The sequence below is a fragment of the Anabas testudineus genome, chromosome 17, assembly GCF_900324465.2.
Source record: "Anabas testudineus chromosome 17, fAnaTes1.2, whole genome shotgun sequence".
Classification (NCBI taxonomy): Eukaryota; Metazoa; Chordata; class Actinopteri; order Anabantiformes; family Anabantidae; genus Anabas; species Anabas testudineus.
The window spans coordinates 10266576-10282878 of NC_046626.1; the positions used below are offsets into that span (position 1 = coordinate 10266576).

General features: G+C 40.0%; 3 protein-coding genes across 4 annotated transcripts; all 3 read right to left on the reverse strand.

Annotated features, from left to right (window-relative positions):
* Window positions 1-100: 100 nt before the first annotated feature.
* On the reverse strand, window positions 101-4719 carry LOC113171482 (probable G-protein coupled receptor 148). The gene is made up of 2 exons (XM_026373850.1): window positions 4193-4719; window positions 101-3496 (listed from the first exon to the last, which is right to left on the reverse strand). The coding sequence occupies exon 2, from the start codon at window positions 3410-3412 to the stop codon at window positions 2459-2461; it is 954 nt and encodes a 317-aa protein (XP_026229635.1). The 5' UTR covers window positions 3413-3496; window positions 4193-4719; the 3' UTR covers window positions 101-2458.
* Window positions 4720-4821: 102 nt separating this feature from the next.
* On the reverse strand, window positions 4822-7528 carry mterf4 (mitochondrial transcription termination factor 4). Its single transcript, XM_026373849.1, has 4 exons — window positions 7476-7528; window positions 6792-7230; window positions 6460-6644; window positions 4822-5320 (listed from the first exon to the last, which is right to left on the reverse strand). The coding sequence occupies exons 1-4, from the start codon at window positions 7500-7502 to the stop codon at window positions 4925-4927; spliced, it is 1047 nt and encodes a 348-aa protein (XP_026229634.1). The 5' UTR covers window positions 7503-7528; the 3' UTR covers window positions 4822-4924.
* A 434-nt stretch (window positions 7529-7962) lies between these two features.
* Window positions 7963-16176, reverse strand: pask (PAS domain containing serine/threonine kinase). Of its 2 annotated transcripts, none has more exons than XM_026373674.1 (21): window positions 15834-16176; window positions 15478-15714; window positions 15174-15403; window positions 14891-15061; window positions 14557-14691; window positions 14283-14417; window positions 13853-14108; window positions 13201-13382; window positions 12983-13112; window positions 12495-12666; window positions 12077-12309; window positions 11788-11917; window positions 10924-11513; window positions 10672-10814; window positions 10396-10563; window positions 10006-10131; window positions 9664-9798; window positions 9381-9580; window positions 8974-9107; window positions 8711-8860; window positions 7963-8614 (listed from the first exon to the last, which is right to left on the reverse strand). In XM_026373674.1, the coding sequence occupies exons 2-21, from the start codon at window positions 15665-15667 to the stop codon at window positions 8451-8453; spliced, it is 3774 nt and encodes a 1257-aa protein (XP_026229459.1). In that variant the 5' UTR covers window positions 15668-15714; window positions 15834-16176; the 3' UTR covers window positions 7963-8450. The 2 variants fall into 2 exon arrangements, with proteins under 2 accessions (XP_026229459.1, XP_026229458.1); XM_026373673.1 differs by having other exon boundaries at window positions 11788-11923.
* Between the last annotated feature and the right edge of the window lie 127 nt (window positions 16177-16303).

A 16303-nucleotide genomic window follows, 5' to 3' on the forward strand; every position in this document is an offset into this window, starting at 1 on the left:
CATATATACTTGTCAGGCCTAAAAAAAAAAAAGGTTAAAATCCAGCCCACTGCGCATACTCAGCTGATGCTGTTGGGAATTATGGGTAATGGTGTTCAACTCACAGCTGTGTCTCTTCGTTCCTGCTCAACGAGGAACTACACTTCCCAGACACCCCCGTTTCTCCACGTGGCTGTCCTTTGTTTGCAAACAAACCAGCAGAGAAAAAGTTCATAACAAGAATCGAGAGGCTGTTGAGCAACACACACAAAACTGTAGTAGATCTGCAGCGTGACTTCTTTAAACATGTAAGACCTAAGATCAAGACAGTGTTACTCATATGTAGTAGAAAAAAACAAGTTTAAAATAGGTAGAAAAAGCCAGAGTTAGAGGTGTGTTTACATAGCTAATAGGTAGATGTACATGGTAAACAAAAACACTAAAGTAGTGGGCTACAACACATAATATAGCAAATAACACACATTATAAGTGTCCAGTAGAAAGACATGTATGTGACGAACCAAATAATAATAATAGATGTCATGTGATGCCACAGACACGTGAAGAAAAGATGAATCACAAAATGCCAAAGTTTGTTTTTTTTCAGGTGAGGGGGAAGGAGGAGCTTAGTTGGAACAAAAGATGTCATAACTTCCGTGTCCTGTTGCAACAGATTAGTTCCTACAGGGTTTCTCAGGAAGGAGGCATGAGGTTGTGAACCTCGTGTTACTAGAACTGGGATATTTGTTCCCTTTACACATCATAGAAATGTCACCAAATGTTACAGCTTGGTTACTTTACAGGATTTACACATGTAAATTTAGATTTTTACATATCCTCATAAAACATCATGATCAAGAAAAGGTAAAACAATTAGACACAGGTATGACTTTGTGTAGATTTTCACATATAGGTTTGTTTTTTTGGTATTTGGCTTCTGCACATGAATGAAACACTCAAAATGTGAGGAGTTTGACGAAAGTGTGACATTAACCATGCAGGAGTTACTGCCATTTTCATACACATCATATATATAATGCAACAACTTTGCCGGGACTTTACTTTTTTTCAGGTCTTTCTGGGAAGATCTGCTCTATTGAAATGAGTTTAGGTGACTGATTTGGCCAGTAAAGAATATTTAATTTCTTTGCATTAAGGTAACTTTCAATGCATTTCAGATTTAATGTGGTGACTAATGCCACAAAATAGTGCCATGTTCCAATACTTCTGAACCAGGGAAACTGAAACTAAAATGGCAAACAATGGCAAATGTGTTTCACATTCAAACCTCTTTATTGTCCCTCTCATGGCACAAAAATAGACAGTTGTCCTCAGTTTGCATGGCACTCAGCTGTATCACGAACAACAATCTGCTTTGTCTTGTGTTTACAGCCCGATGCTGCACGACCAGTATGATTACTTTAGTGAATTTAGCCATTTTTTTTGGAAGTCAGGTGCATGAAGCAGGAAGCAATGCTGAAACTAACACCACTTTACTTCTGTCTTTGTAGGAGGGAAGTGCCATGATACCAAACAAGCACTCACATTCACTCTCTCACATGTGAGACAGTTCAGTAGAAAGACAAATGTGTCCCTCTGCTGTTCAGCTGCTGTACCTGTTACAGATACAGACACAAACAAGTCCCGTAACCAGGACACCTGGCTCACGGGTATCAGGTCAGTCATGCCTCCATTAATGATCTACTGGACGTCCTGTTTTAGACAAACAACGCTTTGAAGTCAAATAGAGTTAAGTGCTGTGTTACTATGATCGCAAAACTGAGCATCACATGGATTTCATACATAATCATAATAACAAATATGAAAGAACTCTCTTTGAAACTGAGACCAAAATGATGTGCATTAAATAATCAGGTAACCAGTGTGAAACTGGGTTTACTTGCTGTTATCATTCCTCTTGTCCATACTGGCTTTTACATTCCTCCAAGAAATGCTTCTAGTGTTAGTGATGGGGATTAAAATCCATGAGTACATATTTGCACAGGACAGTAACTGTGGTTGTACCCCAAATCATTTCCATTGTAAGGGCTTTAGAAGAGACTCTAGCCATAACAGGTATGATCAGGAGGTTACAGCATTAAAAAAACTCTTTCATTGAGACTTTTGATCTTTTAGTCACGTGCTCTAAGCAGCTAAATAAGCACATCAACAGAATAAATACCAAAATTAAGATTTTAGTTTTTAGATTCATAGTCTAGAAAGAAATAATGGGTTAAATAAATGTCTTCGTTCAGTGGGAATATTTTTGGTTCATGATGTGTTATTTCTGTTTTTAATCTATATTATATCTAATCCCATCATCAGAGAGCAGAGTTGTAAAAATAAACACATTTTGTCATTCCCATTCAGAATGAACAACCAAAGCTGTGATGATGGTATCAACAATAATAAAATCACAGGAAATTAATTGGAAAAATACAGTAAGTATGAATAACAAAGACTTGATGTAATGAGTGATTTATGATGCTGTGATCTGTCTCTTGTCCCGATGCAACAGCTGAATCACAGTATCAGAGATCTCCCTGTATCTCAGTCCATACAGGTAAGGAGCAAACGCCCTGGGCAGCATCATAAACACACACATGTTGACTGTGCTGATCCATACACGCACATCTTGATTTATGTCTTTCCTGTGGAACATGGAGAGCTCCAGGCTGAAGACAAAGCCAGGGACGAAGTAGAGCAGAAGCAGTACCCCGTGAGCCAGCAGAGTGACCCGGGCCCTAGAGAAACGACTCTGCCAGATGCCCTGGGTCCTTGTTACCATGTAGAGCCGAATGTAGCAGTAAAAAATGAGTAGAGCGCAGATGATTGCTGCTACCAAGAAATAGACGTGGTTTGCTATCATGTTCTGAACCTGAATAAAACCAAGAGAGAGGAGGACCAGACACAGCTGCACCTTTTCGTGGGGATTTGTCCTCTCTGCCTCCATCATGATCACCAGGGTGAAAGGGTACACAGCTGCCACCACCCACACCCCCAACAGTATGCAGTAGGTGCGGGCAGGTGGAAGGATGTCACGGTATCGAAGGGGCCAGCGGACTGCCGCATAGGTGTCGGCCACCATGAGGGTGATGGTGAAGATGGCAGAGGAGTAGGTGGTGACGATGAGAGCTGTGGCCAACTCACAAACCAGCCAAGGTATCTGAATTCTCATAGTGTTACAACCGATCGTGGTGAAGCATAGAATGAGGAAGAGTATGTCTGCTGTCAGTGTGTTGGCCACCAGCAGGTACCGTGTCTCCTGACGTAGGGCACGGGAGAGAAAGATGCATGTCAGGAGAACAGAGTTGACTATCACGGTGGCCAGGGTGATGACCGTGGGAGGAATTAAAAAGAAATCCAGCTTCCACCTCTGCAGACTCTCTATCCACTCCTGCGTGAGGTTAAAAATCACTGTTGATGACGTCATTCTGTGTTTGAGTTATGGAGCAAACACAAACGCTTTGATGATGTGTTTTATGAGGTGCTCACTACTTCCTCCAGCAACTTCCTGCTGGTGAAAAGACCATAAATTGATATTAAGAGTGGCTCATATTCAAAATACAATCACATCAATGCATACGAATTTGAAAAGAGACAAAAAGAGGTGTATGTAATCACTATGACTCCTTACAGTTGAACATTTATAGGGAAACGTGTGACTGCAAAGAAAAAGCAGTCAATCTGAATACACTAAGGTGTTAAATTAATATCTCTGTAGGCATTCTCATATTCATCTTCTTGATGTATTGCAGGCTGGTAAAACCAGTAACATTCCTAGAATACTACCTCTTGGTTATAGTTGCATTTATATGATGTTTGCTATACTTCTCTTACAGAAATGTCCGCAAGTTAATATCAGAATATGTAATCAGTGTTTTGCCAAAATGTAAATACAAATGGAACACTGACAGGGCTGTGTAAAGACAGCATGCAAATCGAGAAAGAAAATTTGAGTAGTATAAAAGTATAAAGTATAAAACTATGACCTTCCACTTCACGTCGGATCTTTTTTGTTCAATTTAATAGGAAAAAAAAAAACAAATACATCGAAGTATGGGGATTTAATAGATAAAATGAAGCTAATACACATACAGCAATAAAGTCTTAACCCTCTAAATGGCTGCGGATACTCGAACACAGAAGATCATTTTTGTGCAGATACACTTAGTAACAATTTATTGATTGACCAAAGGTGAGTTTTTCTTACCTGGTGTACTGAACAGAAAATCCTCTCTGTGCTGCATGTCCATTAGGCTGAAAGCTTCTATAAATCGATGGCTGTTTTGTATGACTTGTCTCACCTGCTGCCCTTATCTGATGTACTCTTTGTTGACTCATACACATAATACAGTGACGGAGCTACAACCACTTGGCTGTCACATAGTTACAGGAGGGGCTTTTCATCCTCTCAGCTGCTCCTCATGACGTGGCCTTTTTCCATATTCTCTAACTGAGATGTTTTAAATCGGATTTCATTTCAAATCAGCTAGGATTAAACTTTTTAGTCTCACATTTCCTTCTTAATTTCACTGCGTCAAGAGTCTGAAAGTCTAAAATTAGTTAAATAACACAGAACAGTAGAAAGGACATAGGTTTGACCATGCTGTAACTTACCCATATCAATTTCTCATCTGTTACCCTAACCTCACATAGATGTCACTGCATCTCACATCTCTCTGAGCTCACTGAGATAAATGCAGAAATCAAAACCAGAGGCGGCACTTGGCATGATTGATATGTTCAGAGGAGACCACACCAGGTAACTGTAAGCACGGCATTACTGTATGTTTCCATGTGTGTTTTAGATTAACACCTATTATAAATGTGACATCAACAAACAGTTCAGAGGACACATTTTATTGGTTCATTTGCCATCAGATTTCATTTTGTCTTCTCATGTAACCGCGTCTTTCAATTCGTTTCAGTTCCACCTCCACTGTCATTTTTTTCTCCGCTTCCTATAGCCACTTTGTCCAGCAGTTTCTGCGTCATCTTCATCCTCCTCCTCGTCATCATTATCATCATCGCTATCAGCTTCAACGCTGCCATACTGCTGCCCCTCTTCCTGCCATTCTTTTGCCATCAGCCTCTGAAATACATCATACTCCTCTGCAGACGCCTTGGCAACTTCTGTGAGAAAGGTGTCCTGGTCAGCCTTCAGGATGTTATTCAGTGCGGGGTTTATAATGGTTGTCTGTCCTTTCTTGTCTGGGGTTTGGTACAGACCTCTGCGCTCCAGAAAACAGTGTCGGCAGCGTACCTCGTCCAGCGTGAATCGGAACAACCTGGACTTCACCATCTCTGCCTGTTTAACACCCATTCGGAAGTAGACATACTGTGGAGACACAACACAAACAATTATTAGTTTGGTAAAAACCCTATAATATAATTAGGTCTAATACCAGGTGTTATTCAAATACAATGCAGCTATATCAAAAGAGTGAAAAATATCTCACCAGATAATATATATGTAGTTAAATAAACAGTTGCCAGGTTAAAAGTGGCACAAAATATCATATGAACTTAGTTTGTTCTGTACTGAAAAGACAAAAATCAAACATCCGTTTATAACAATACTGAACCATCACAATTCAAACACAGTTGTGATGTTGCATTCAACTGTAGCCACCAGGAGGAGCACTACAGCTGTGTCCCAAATCTCACACAACATACTAAGTAGTTTTAAGAAATGTAGTGTTCAAAGTGGAAAAGTGACAAAAATCTAATAAAAAAAGATGTAATATATTATTTTGTTGATTGAATTACTGTTACACAAGTCTCTTTTACTTATAGCTTTAAAAACAAAATAAACAAACAAACAAAAAAAAAACCTTTTTTAGGAATTTTAAAATGATTTAAATATCGAAATATGTGGCTTCAAAAAGTAGCGTTACTGACAGCTATCGGCACACAGCTTTCCTCATTCCGTTATAGTAGAAAGATTTATGTTGATTTCATGTAAAATAAGTGTGAAATAATGGTGTAGTTGAAACTGGGACACAGAAAATAAAAGGATACTGTCTTTTAGCACTGTTGTGCTGTGTTTCTCCCTTCAGTCTCCTCCACAGCAGGTGAAATACATCATCAGTTCGGTCACTGACTTGGCCAATATTAAGTCTTTTTTCCCCTCCTTTATTGAGTTGGTAGTTTGTTTTGGATCATCTTCTTAGATGGATCTTTTCTTCTTCCACACTTTGGCCTTTCCCTTTCACTGGTAGAAGTTAACGTTCAAAACTTTTTGTAGCTCATCTGTATCTATTTTGCAATTTGCAATGTTTTTTTTGTGCACATTTTTTGATGCTTTAGAGGTCGTTAATATTGGCTTTCACTGTAGTTTTGGGTTTTTCCTTCACGGCTCTCACAATGTTTCTGTCAGTTGAAACATTTGTCTGTCTTTTTGAAGACATACTAAATTGTTGGTAATGTCCAAAGTTTGGAGGGGACTGTATATGTGTAAAACTCCAAAATACTGACCTGAAACTTGTACTCCACCTGGCCCTGGTCCTCCTGTATTATGGCTGGACTGTCTCTGAGGATGTCTGTAACCTGCTGGACAGTAAACAAGCACTTCTCTCTGAGGAACGTCACTGTGCTTTTTAGTTTTTTCACAGGCACAAGCAGGATTTGGGGATAATGCACCACCACTCTCTGAAGACTCCCTATGAGAACAAAGGATAAAATAATGCTTAAATATTTGATTTATATATCAACATTTGTTACCCACTACATATTAAGGATCCTGATGACAAACAGCGTTCACTTAATGAATCATTATGATAATCTGTCTCGATTAAAGATAATCTCACCTTCAACAAACCCAACTTTTCGCAGGTTGCCTATGCGCTGCTGAAGCTGTGATTCTTTGATAGTGGAAAGTTCTGGACACTTCTGCAGTAGTTTCAACACGCTGGAGGTGTTGAGACCCAAGCCGAACAGAGCTGTGAGAGTTGACAGAGCATGTTTGGTAACACTTCCTCCTCTGACCTTTAACACTGACTCCCACATCAGCTCTGCCTGGATGTCTGTGAATCCCATATTGCGCAAAGACTGCACGGATAATCCTGTGGCAGGCGTCCCAGGTGGAGGACGAGGTTCATGGTTTGTTTCTGCTGACAGCTCCGTCGTCTGGATGTCGGAGGAACAAAACAATCTACACCTGACGCTCAGAGGCAGAAGGTGGCATCTTTCAAACCTAACTGGACTGAACACAGAGAAGGAGGCATTTCTCACAGTCCAACGAAGAGCCTGTGGAAAAGGGAAGTGTAAAACACTGAAAGCCAATAAACTGTTAAACAAGAGTTATTAATGTTACTTAGCAAACATTAAGGTTATAGCGGATGTTTGTGTGTTGTCAGTCTGGCTAATATCGGCAGGTTTTCTTTGCATTTTTAACTGTGCAGTTCATTGAATAAAAAACCCTTTGTACATAAAATACAACTGTAAGTATATTTATTTAGATATGAAATGGTTATAAAGCTTTTCTGATTTACCTGACACGCAGCGACGCGACTGCCCATGTTTGTCCGTCGCACTTATATTCCCGTGTCGGGCCTGGGTAGGGAGAACAAAGGTTCCGCTTTGTGCAGAGTCGCTTTCTTGATAAAATGTGTAAACTTTATGGGCGCAAACCAAACGAAAGTGCAAAAATATTTAAAATTAAAATTAAAATAATACTGACTATAAGTGTGTATTTATTAATCGTTATGAGAGACAAATGAGCGTCAACAGAGTCGAGTTGTCTTCCTGAATATAGACATTTTCATGGTTTCCATTGAACAGCAGCAGCATTTTTATTATCTGACCTCTGCGTGGTGATACCAAGACAACCAGGCAAGTATGTTATTTATCTGCAATGTCACAGCATAATCAGTTTTAGGTCAGACAATTAGTTTTCAAAAAGGAACACGTTTATGGCATCATATTTATTAATATATAAAATATATGAATAAAATATATTTACAAGTTTTGATTAGAAGATTCCAGATTAAAATCGTGAACATAAAAACCTAAAACGCACATTTATTACAAAATATTGATCAAAAATGGCTTCAACTTCAGAGCGGTTACTCTGAGTTAAACAGCTCGATACTGGATCATTTGAGTTTTGGCAGCAAAACCAGGTAACCCACAAACAATCACTATGATTTTTAATCCTTCAAGTTATTCCAAACAACAAAAATAAATAAAATCAATAAATTGATCATTAAATAAAAAGGAAACAATAACTTATGGTGCACCATGATGTGTTTACATTTCTCTGTTGCATTTAGCAATCATAAAGACATTTGAACAACCCAAAATCATGACAATGATGTTCATTACACACTCCACTACACTAAATACTTCATAAAGGCTGAATACTTCATATGCAGTTTGTCTAGACAGTGTAGTGTTTGACCTGACTCTTATTTTGCACTTTGTGTCCTTTCTTAATTGGACGGATAGTTGGACTTGGAATTCAGTCTTTAACCTTCGTTGAGGTACTTCTGCAGTTCAGTCTCCATAGCCACCAATGACAACCTCTCCTCCTCATCTTCCTCCTCATCGGGCAGAGTTTCATCACCCTCATCTGGGAACAAGCGTTGCCCAACTATAACTTTAGGACTGGACTGCTGATGCTGTGGGGAGCCTGTTAAAATAAGAGAGTTTCCTGAGTAGATGAACCCTAATCACTCACCAGTCATTCACTGTGACAGCTAATCAGTATAGTTGTAAAAGTACTCACAGTAGCTCTGTGATGGGGGAACCACCTCTGCCCAGCTGTACTCTGCCAGGGAAATAGGCTGGCTGATCCAGGATTGCAGTAGCAGCTGGTCCAGAGTCATCCTCTTAGTGGGACTGGGGTGCAGCAGCCCACATAGCACACTGTTCAATTCTGATAAAGTATATGGAGCAATTTCAAGACTGAGTCACGATAAAACTTTTCTGGGAAACAGAAATGCTATTTTTCAACTCTTTTAGCTAGGAACAAAGAACAGCTTAGTTTACCTGGAGTAAGGTGGAATGGGGGCTTGAGTTTGGCATCCAGGATCTCCCCCACATCACAGAAAGGGTTCTCACTGAAAAGCAGAGTGTAGAGCAAAACTCCCAGAGACCACATCTCTAACTCTGGACCCTGATAGCTAAAGGGGAAAACAAATGTTTATAGTTTCATGGTTGGAAAACAGTAGCATCCAATTCATTAGTTAATTTATTGCCCGTTTATGGCTTCTCTAACTTTACAACTGGTGTGTCTATGAAGAGTGTTTAAGTTAATGCAACACAAGTCATCCAAGACAATAAAATACTGAGTGTGATATAGCTGTTTAGACACAGGGAAGGTTGTTCCTCTGCTAAGCTGTCAATAAAACCAAGCTGTTATAACATTTCCTGTATAAGGAACAAACAGCACTCACGGGTTGCCCTGAAGCACCTCCGGAGAGCAGTACTCCAGTGTGCCACAGAAATTATAAAAGAGCTTCCCAGGAGCCATCATGACAGCAGAGCCAAAGTCTATTAGTCGAATGTGGAAGCACTTGTCGATGATGATGTTCTCATCCTTTATATCCCTGTGAAGGATGTTCTTAGTCCTCAGATAGAAGACAGCTGCCACCAGCTGAGAAACAAAAAATATACCTCCATATTAACAAGGACCAAAAACACTTCACACTCAGAGTCCAGTTTCCTTCATGTACACACCTGTCTAAAGATGTAGCTAGCCAGGGGCTCATCCAGCCTTGGCTGCATGTCAATGAATTCAAAAAGGTCCAAGCACTCTCCATGTTTCTCCATCACCATCTGGAAGTAGCTCCCATTCTCAAACACCTCTAGCACCTAGTAACACACATTAAATCATGCAGTGCAAAATAATTTAATATCACATACATGGTAATGAAAGTGTATATATACATATATATATACATATATACACACATATATATATATACACACATATATCTATATATATCTATATCTATATATCTATCTATCTATATATACACACACTTTACACGGTACGTTCTGATAGATCAACCCAGTTACCTTGACAATGTTGTGGTGCTGTACCCGTGTCAGTATGGAAATCTCCTGGCTGACTCTTCCCAACATGGGGTCATCTACCCAGCAGTCACTTACCACCCTGGCCTTGTTAATAAACTTAACTATCACCTGCAAATGTTAACAGTTTGTTAAGAGGTCATATATTCAAACCTTGGAATTTCAGAGATACAACAACTTCAATTGTCAATAGTCAACAACCAGTGTGTACCACCAGTCAACAACTTTGTGAACTGGTGGTACACCTTAGACCTTGAATTGCACCTTAGTTACCATATATTCAGAGAATATTCACTTAATCTTTGACTGAGCTTAATGTTTCACCTCACTGGTGTACATGCAGGAATTTTTTTCATAAACTAAATGTTTTCTTACTTCTTGTCCATCGCTGCGCCTTACTGCTTTCCAGACAAACCCAAAGGCTCCTTTACCCACTGCTTTGATAGGCTGGTACTCTTCTTCAAACTGCCCGTCACAGGCTCGTGAATGCTCTAGGTCCATGGTGGAGCGTAAAGCTTCTCCATGACAGGCCTCACCAATCCTCTAAACGATTAAAGAATGAGTGAGCTGAAGAAATAACAGCCATTTTATGTTTGAAAATATATAATTTATCACACTAACATACAACTTGCTGGCTTTACTGCCACTGACCTCTCCTAGACCGGCTCCCGATTGATTATGCAGTGATCGATCTGTTTGCAACAGTGTCCCGTGCTGGCCAGGTCTACGCAACCACACACAGAACATAGATCTACCACCAGGGAGCTCAGTCCTGCACACATCACACTGAACATCTGGACAGAAAAATGGGTAAGTGATTAAAGTCCAGTTGATTTACAATCAGCTATGTGAGAGTTTGAGTATCTCTTTTTGAAAGAAACAATGAAGTTTATTTGTACGTACCAACTCTCGTGCCATCTCTGTGGTACGCACTGCCTTCGAATTGTCCCTCTAATATCTGTGTAGTGTTTGTGGACAATTTGTGACCATTCACCTTCTGTTTCTTTGGGGTAGATGTGGCAGGAATGTCTGTCATTGACTGAATCCCACCATTCATTTGCATGCAGAACTCCTGGCTCTTTCCTTTATGAATTGAAGAGAGAGCTGCCCACTGATCTGACACACCATGATCCTTGAGAGCTTGCTCTTCACTGGAGCCATTTCTGGTTTGCACAGCAATAGCCCCAGTCTCAACTGGCTCAGCTTCCTGGTCAGACACTACCACACATGGAACAGGTGTCTGCAGGAGCTCAGCTGCACTGTAAGATACCCCGGAGTGTCGCTTATTGTCACTGTGCCCGCTGCCGCTGACCACCTCTACGGCTGCGCTCAAATCCAAGTCAGCCAATGCCCGTGTGACCAGCTCGCCATTGCTGTTGAGGTCCAGGAAGCAGCTGGCTGGGTCCACTATATGAGCTGAATGAGAGTCCTCTGCCTGAGCTGGGTCAGAACCACCATTACCAGCAAACTTTTCACAGAAGCCAGAGGAAGACCTGGAAAATGTTTTTCAAATACACAGACTTCAAAGAAGAGCAAACAATGGCACTAGATTTCACTGCAATTCTATTCAGATTCGAAACACACTTAGACACAAAAAGTTTGACAACAGCAGAGAAACATTTGTTTAAAATGTAAAAACATTGCTTAGTCGAATTGTTGTCATGCTAGACAATATTTTACTCTAAATTGAAAATTAAATTTCAAACTAAATTAAACAGTCTTAATAACATGAAAGCAACTGAAGGACTAAAATAAATCTGAACTTACCTGCTCTCTAGTGAAATAACCTCAAAGCTGGAGTCTTGGAGGATGGAGGCACATGAAGGGTGGTCTGTACCTGCATCAGGGGAGGAGCCATGCACTCTACCAGTAACGTGTCTGTTCTGAGTGGGAGTGTCTACAGCTAAATAAAAAAAAAAATATATCAAACGCTTTATAGAGTTTCACAAGACATTTTCTTTTTACAGTTATTGAAAATTTGCTCAATATTGGCCAGTTTCAGAGCTGAACAATAGGAAAATGTATGTAACAAAATTACTTCTGCCATCTATCATACCAGAAATAATCTCCATGCAAGGCTGATTATTTTTCTGAAGCCCATTGTTGAGGTGCTGGTCTTTGTTGGATTGTGGTGCTTCAGTGATAACCGTGCAGCAGGTGTCATCTTCTGGAGGTTCCACCCACGCAAATGTCTTAAGGAGCGCTTGAGTGGTGTCTGCACTGTCCAGCTCACTACTGCAGGGAGCAACCTGGGCTGCTTCCATCATCAGCTCTGTAGTATCATCAGCCCTAAGGAAAGGGGAAAAAAAAAAAAAAAAAGTTGATTTTTATCCAAGGACCATATTGCCCAACAGGATAAAGAACATATCAGTTGTTTTTACAATTAATGCCTGCCTGAACATGAATTTAGAATTTCTTCAGCACAAAACATTCAAGTGCCGTTAAACAACAAGCACAGAGGGACTTCTACTTACATAATCATCCTTGTGGAGGTGACTTTAGGAGGGGAAAGAGTTGACAGAGCACTGCCGTGTTTCTCCAGCCTGGTGCTGGTTCCAGTGAAGATCCTGCCTCTTCCTGTCATGGATTTTCCCATGATGGCCTGGTGCACCATGGCCATGTCTCCAGCCACCAGGGAAGATGGGTCTAGGATTCAGGTAGATAAGAAAATTAGAAGAAGTAATGGTAAACTGTCCTACATTACTTACACAAAAATACCATCAGGAATATATAAAACAATGAAAGACATGACATTAGGGCTTTTAGTTTTGACATACAGGAATGGCACACAAATGTGAGGAGAAAATAATGTGGGTATAAAATACAACATTGCATATTTTATGCTTGTTTGCTTATTTATGTGTGTTTATTATATCAGATACAACAGTTCAAAATAATCACAGCTAGTTAATTGTGAACCAGTGACATCTTGTACAAATGATAAACTGATACAAATGCTTACCAGATTTTCTCGGTATTTTGGATGAGGCTGTACTTTTACCAGCCTCTACTTTAGAATCAGGGAATGGACTGGCCTTTCTTTCCGAGTCTGACATCCATGTATAGAAACCAGGCATCAAGAAAGTGACGCTCTGTTGAGGACAAGGCAGCAATGACAGAAGTGAGGGTTGGCACAGAATTCAATCAGACCGCCTCGTTCAGCTGGTCGTGTTGGCTAACCTTTCCTTGCAGCTCGTCCTTGCTGTAGCCAAACAGACTGAGTGCCAGGTGGTTGTGTATGCTGATGATTGAGCCATCAGGGTGGAGCTGGAGGAGACCACTCAGAGGAGCAAATGCCCAAACTGTTCCAGTGTACTCCAATGCAGGCCCTGGGGAGAGGGTGCTGCTGACCTCTCTGACATCTGCAAAATGTACAAATAAGTTACATTGAATCTCCTCAATTATAATATTTGTTAAGAACATTTATCATACAGTTTTACATAATAACTGTTTTGCATATGGGAACACTTCATGAAAAAGTTCATTTAATACTATTGTTGCTAAACAATCATTGCTTCTAGCACATAATAATTTAGGTAATATCAGACAACTGTACACAAATCTATTTAGCAATGCCACCATTGTCATCCAGTGAAATCCATGTACATATTACAAACTGTCAGTGTTTCTTAGACAAAAACTGTTTTGCTTTTGACAATGCTGTTTTAAGATCCAGGGTTCAAAAGGCTTTTGAATGGATGCATGTCATATTGTCCACTTAATTTTATACGCACATATTTTTTGGCACATGGTACAATTTCTCCTAACATTAAATAATTCTTTGTTTTAATCCCTCTGTAAAGGTGCCAGCTTAGTCTTTTCACAAACTTACCACTGGATAGTTCTTTCCCATGACGTTGTGTGCCATGTTCACAGTGCGAGGCTTCTGTTTTATACAGAGGAAAGGTGAGAGGGGAGCAAAGATGTTTTTCCTGTACGTCTAATCTTTCAAGATTATCTGTTGGCCAGGTGCAACCAGTCTCAATGTTTTGGGATTTTCCACACAGTACTGCCCCTTGAAGTTTGATACAAAGTGGGACTGACGAACCCTCTCTATTTTTACCACACACGTTCTGAACCCTCAGGATCTGAAAGAAGAAGAAAAAAGAAAATTCAAAGATTACAGACTCACAAAAACATATTTTTTCTCTGTATTCTCTGTAGATTTCTGAACCATTTAAAAAGCACATTGGTAAACAGAACCCTGGAGGCAAAGCTTAAGAAAGGGAGCTTAGACAGTTTCAGTTATAACGTGCGCTTACTTTAGGCAATGCATGGCTGTGAAGCGGGATTTGTAAAGACGGGATTAGCTCCTTAACATACATCCCTTTTAACTCATTGGGGTGGTGGTATCCATGGAGATGGGCAAATGCAAAGTCACAGGTTAGGATACTGCCCTAGAAATGACAACACATTGATGACAATTATGAAAAATATGGAAATGTTAAGTTTGAAAAAAATGAAAACATTTTTCACAACTCAATAAAATTTAAAATGGTACAAAAAAGGCACCTTTCTAAATAATGATTTACTTACATTTTGTGAAAAGGACAGACTGGCTGATATCCTTTCCACATTTTCCATCATGACAAGCCAGTGCTCATCATTTTGTGAAAGTCTCTGGGTACACACTGACACAGGCACCTCTGACGACTGTGTCACGGCATCAACCTACAGAAAAAGCAGCATATTAAACATAGAAAACACACTCTTACTGTTGATGTTGTTGTATGAATAATGCTCTATGCATCCTTTATGTCAACCCCTTTTTCTCTTAAAGTCATGAGATAAATAATGTTTTGCAGAAACATTTAATTTACACTATTTTTACTAATTCATTTAAGCGTTTTAATCAAAATATATTTCATACCACTTTTCCAGACACGGCCTCAACAGTTCCATCATCTAGCTGAAAATCTTCTTCCAGAGCCTCTTCCAGGACTTGACTGGTTTTCTTCAAGAAACAGCAAAGCTTTTTTCCAATTAACTCATTAGTGTTGCACTCAAACAGTGTGCAGGTCTGTTCATTTGCTGTCAAAATCTGAAAAACAAATATATATACAGGCTACATTCAAATGGCAGTACTTTTATGGCATTAAGGCTGATCCAAGCTCAGTCATACTGCTCACAGCAAGCAACTGTATATACAGTACCTCTCTGGTTTTGTGGTCTACAGTAAGAATAGCTTTGTTTGGGTTGAGTGCTAATGGAGATCCCGACACCACAAACTTTCCAGAGACCAGCTGATTGAATAGGCTTTCCTCCATTTCTGACACAGTGAAAGGCTGCAACAGGGAAACGGCACAATGCTGGGAGCCAGGATGTAAGCTAGACATTTGATGATTTCTTGCTGCAACTGAAGTGCAAACATCCAAACGTTCACCTGTAAGCAGAAATTTTAGGAGATTTTAAAAACATTTTCTATTAAATATTTATATTTGATCAATTTTTACCCACCAGTCAAGGAACCAGAATAATAACGACGTTGGGATGCTAGGTTTGTCTTCGGTCTCTGGGCACACGGATATGACTTATTCATATCCAAGTCATCTTCCAGGACATCTAACAGTAGGTCAGGCATCACACAAATAGTATCTCCTTTAAATCCTTTGCGTTGGTCTACCCCAAAATGAGTCGACAGCGACATCGTTGTTGTTGTTGTTGGTTATCCAGCTAGTATAGTAACGCCTTTCCCTATGTAGAGACAATTAGTTCAAGATTCAATAGTGTAAACTAAAAGGTTAGTTAAGCAGAGCAGTTATACTTTTGAGCAGTTAGTTCAGATATTAGCATCCACACGACACAACACTCACCTCAAGTCGGACAAAGTAACGATGTAGCTTGTATTTCTTAGCTGTTAGCACAGAAAACAGGCACAACAGTTTCAGTTTCTCCTAGTTGACAAGGTAACGTTGCCTCCCCTGTACTAACGTTACCTAGCTAGCTTCACAGCTTCAATGCTAACAAACAAAACGCTGTCGCACTGTTTGCTTCTGTGCTTCTACAATAGCAGGGTCTGGCGCGGCAGTTTCGACCATATAGGCTATTGTAGCGTTAACATTATTTCGACACCATGCCGAAAGGTCAGACTTGGGTAAAAGCAGTTTTTCTTTCGCGATTATTTCATTTAACCCAGCTGTAGCTTTTGTAAACCGCGGGCTTCGACCGCCAGTAGTAGAGTGGAGGAAGTCCTCGTAGCCAATCAAACATCAGACCGGAAACGCCCGCCTTCGTATCCATGGAAACCCCGTAAAAAACAACCAACCAAAATAAAATACACAAA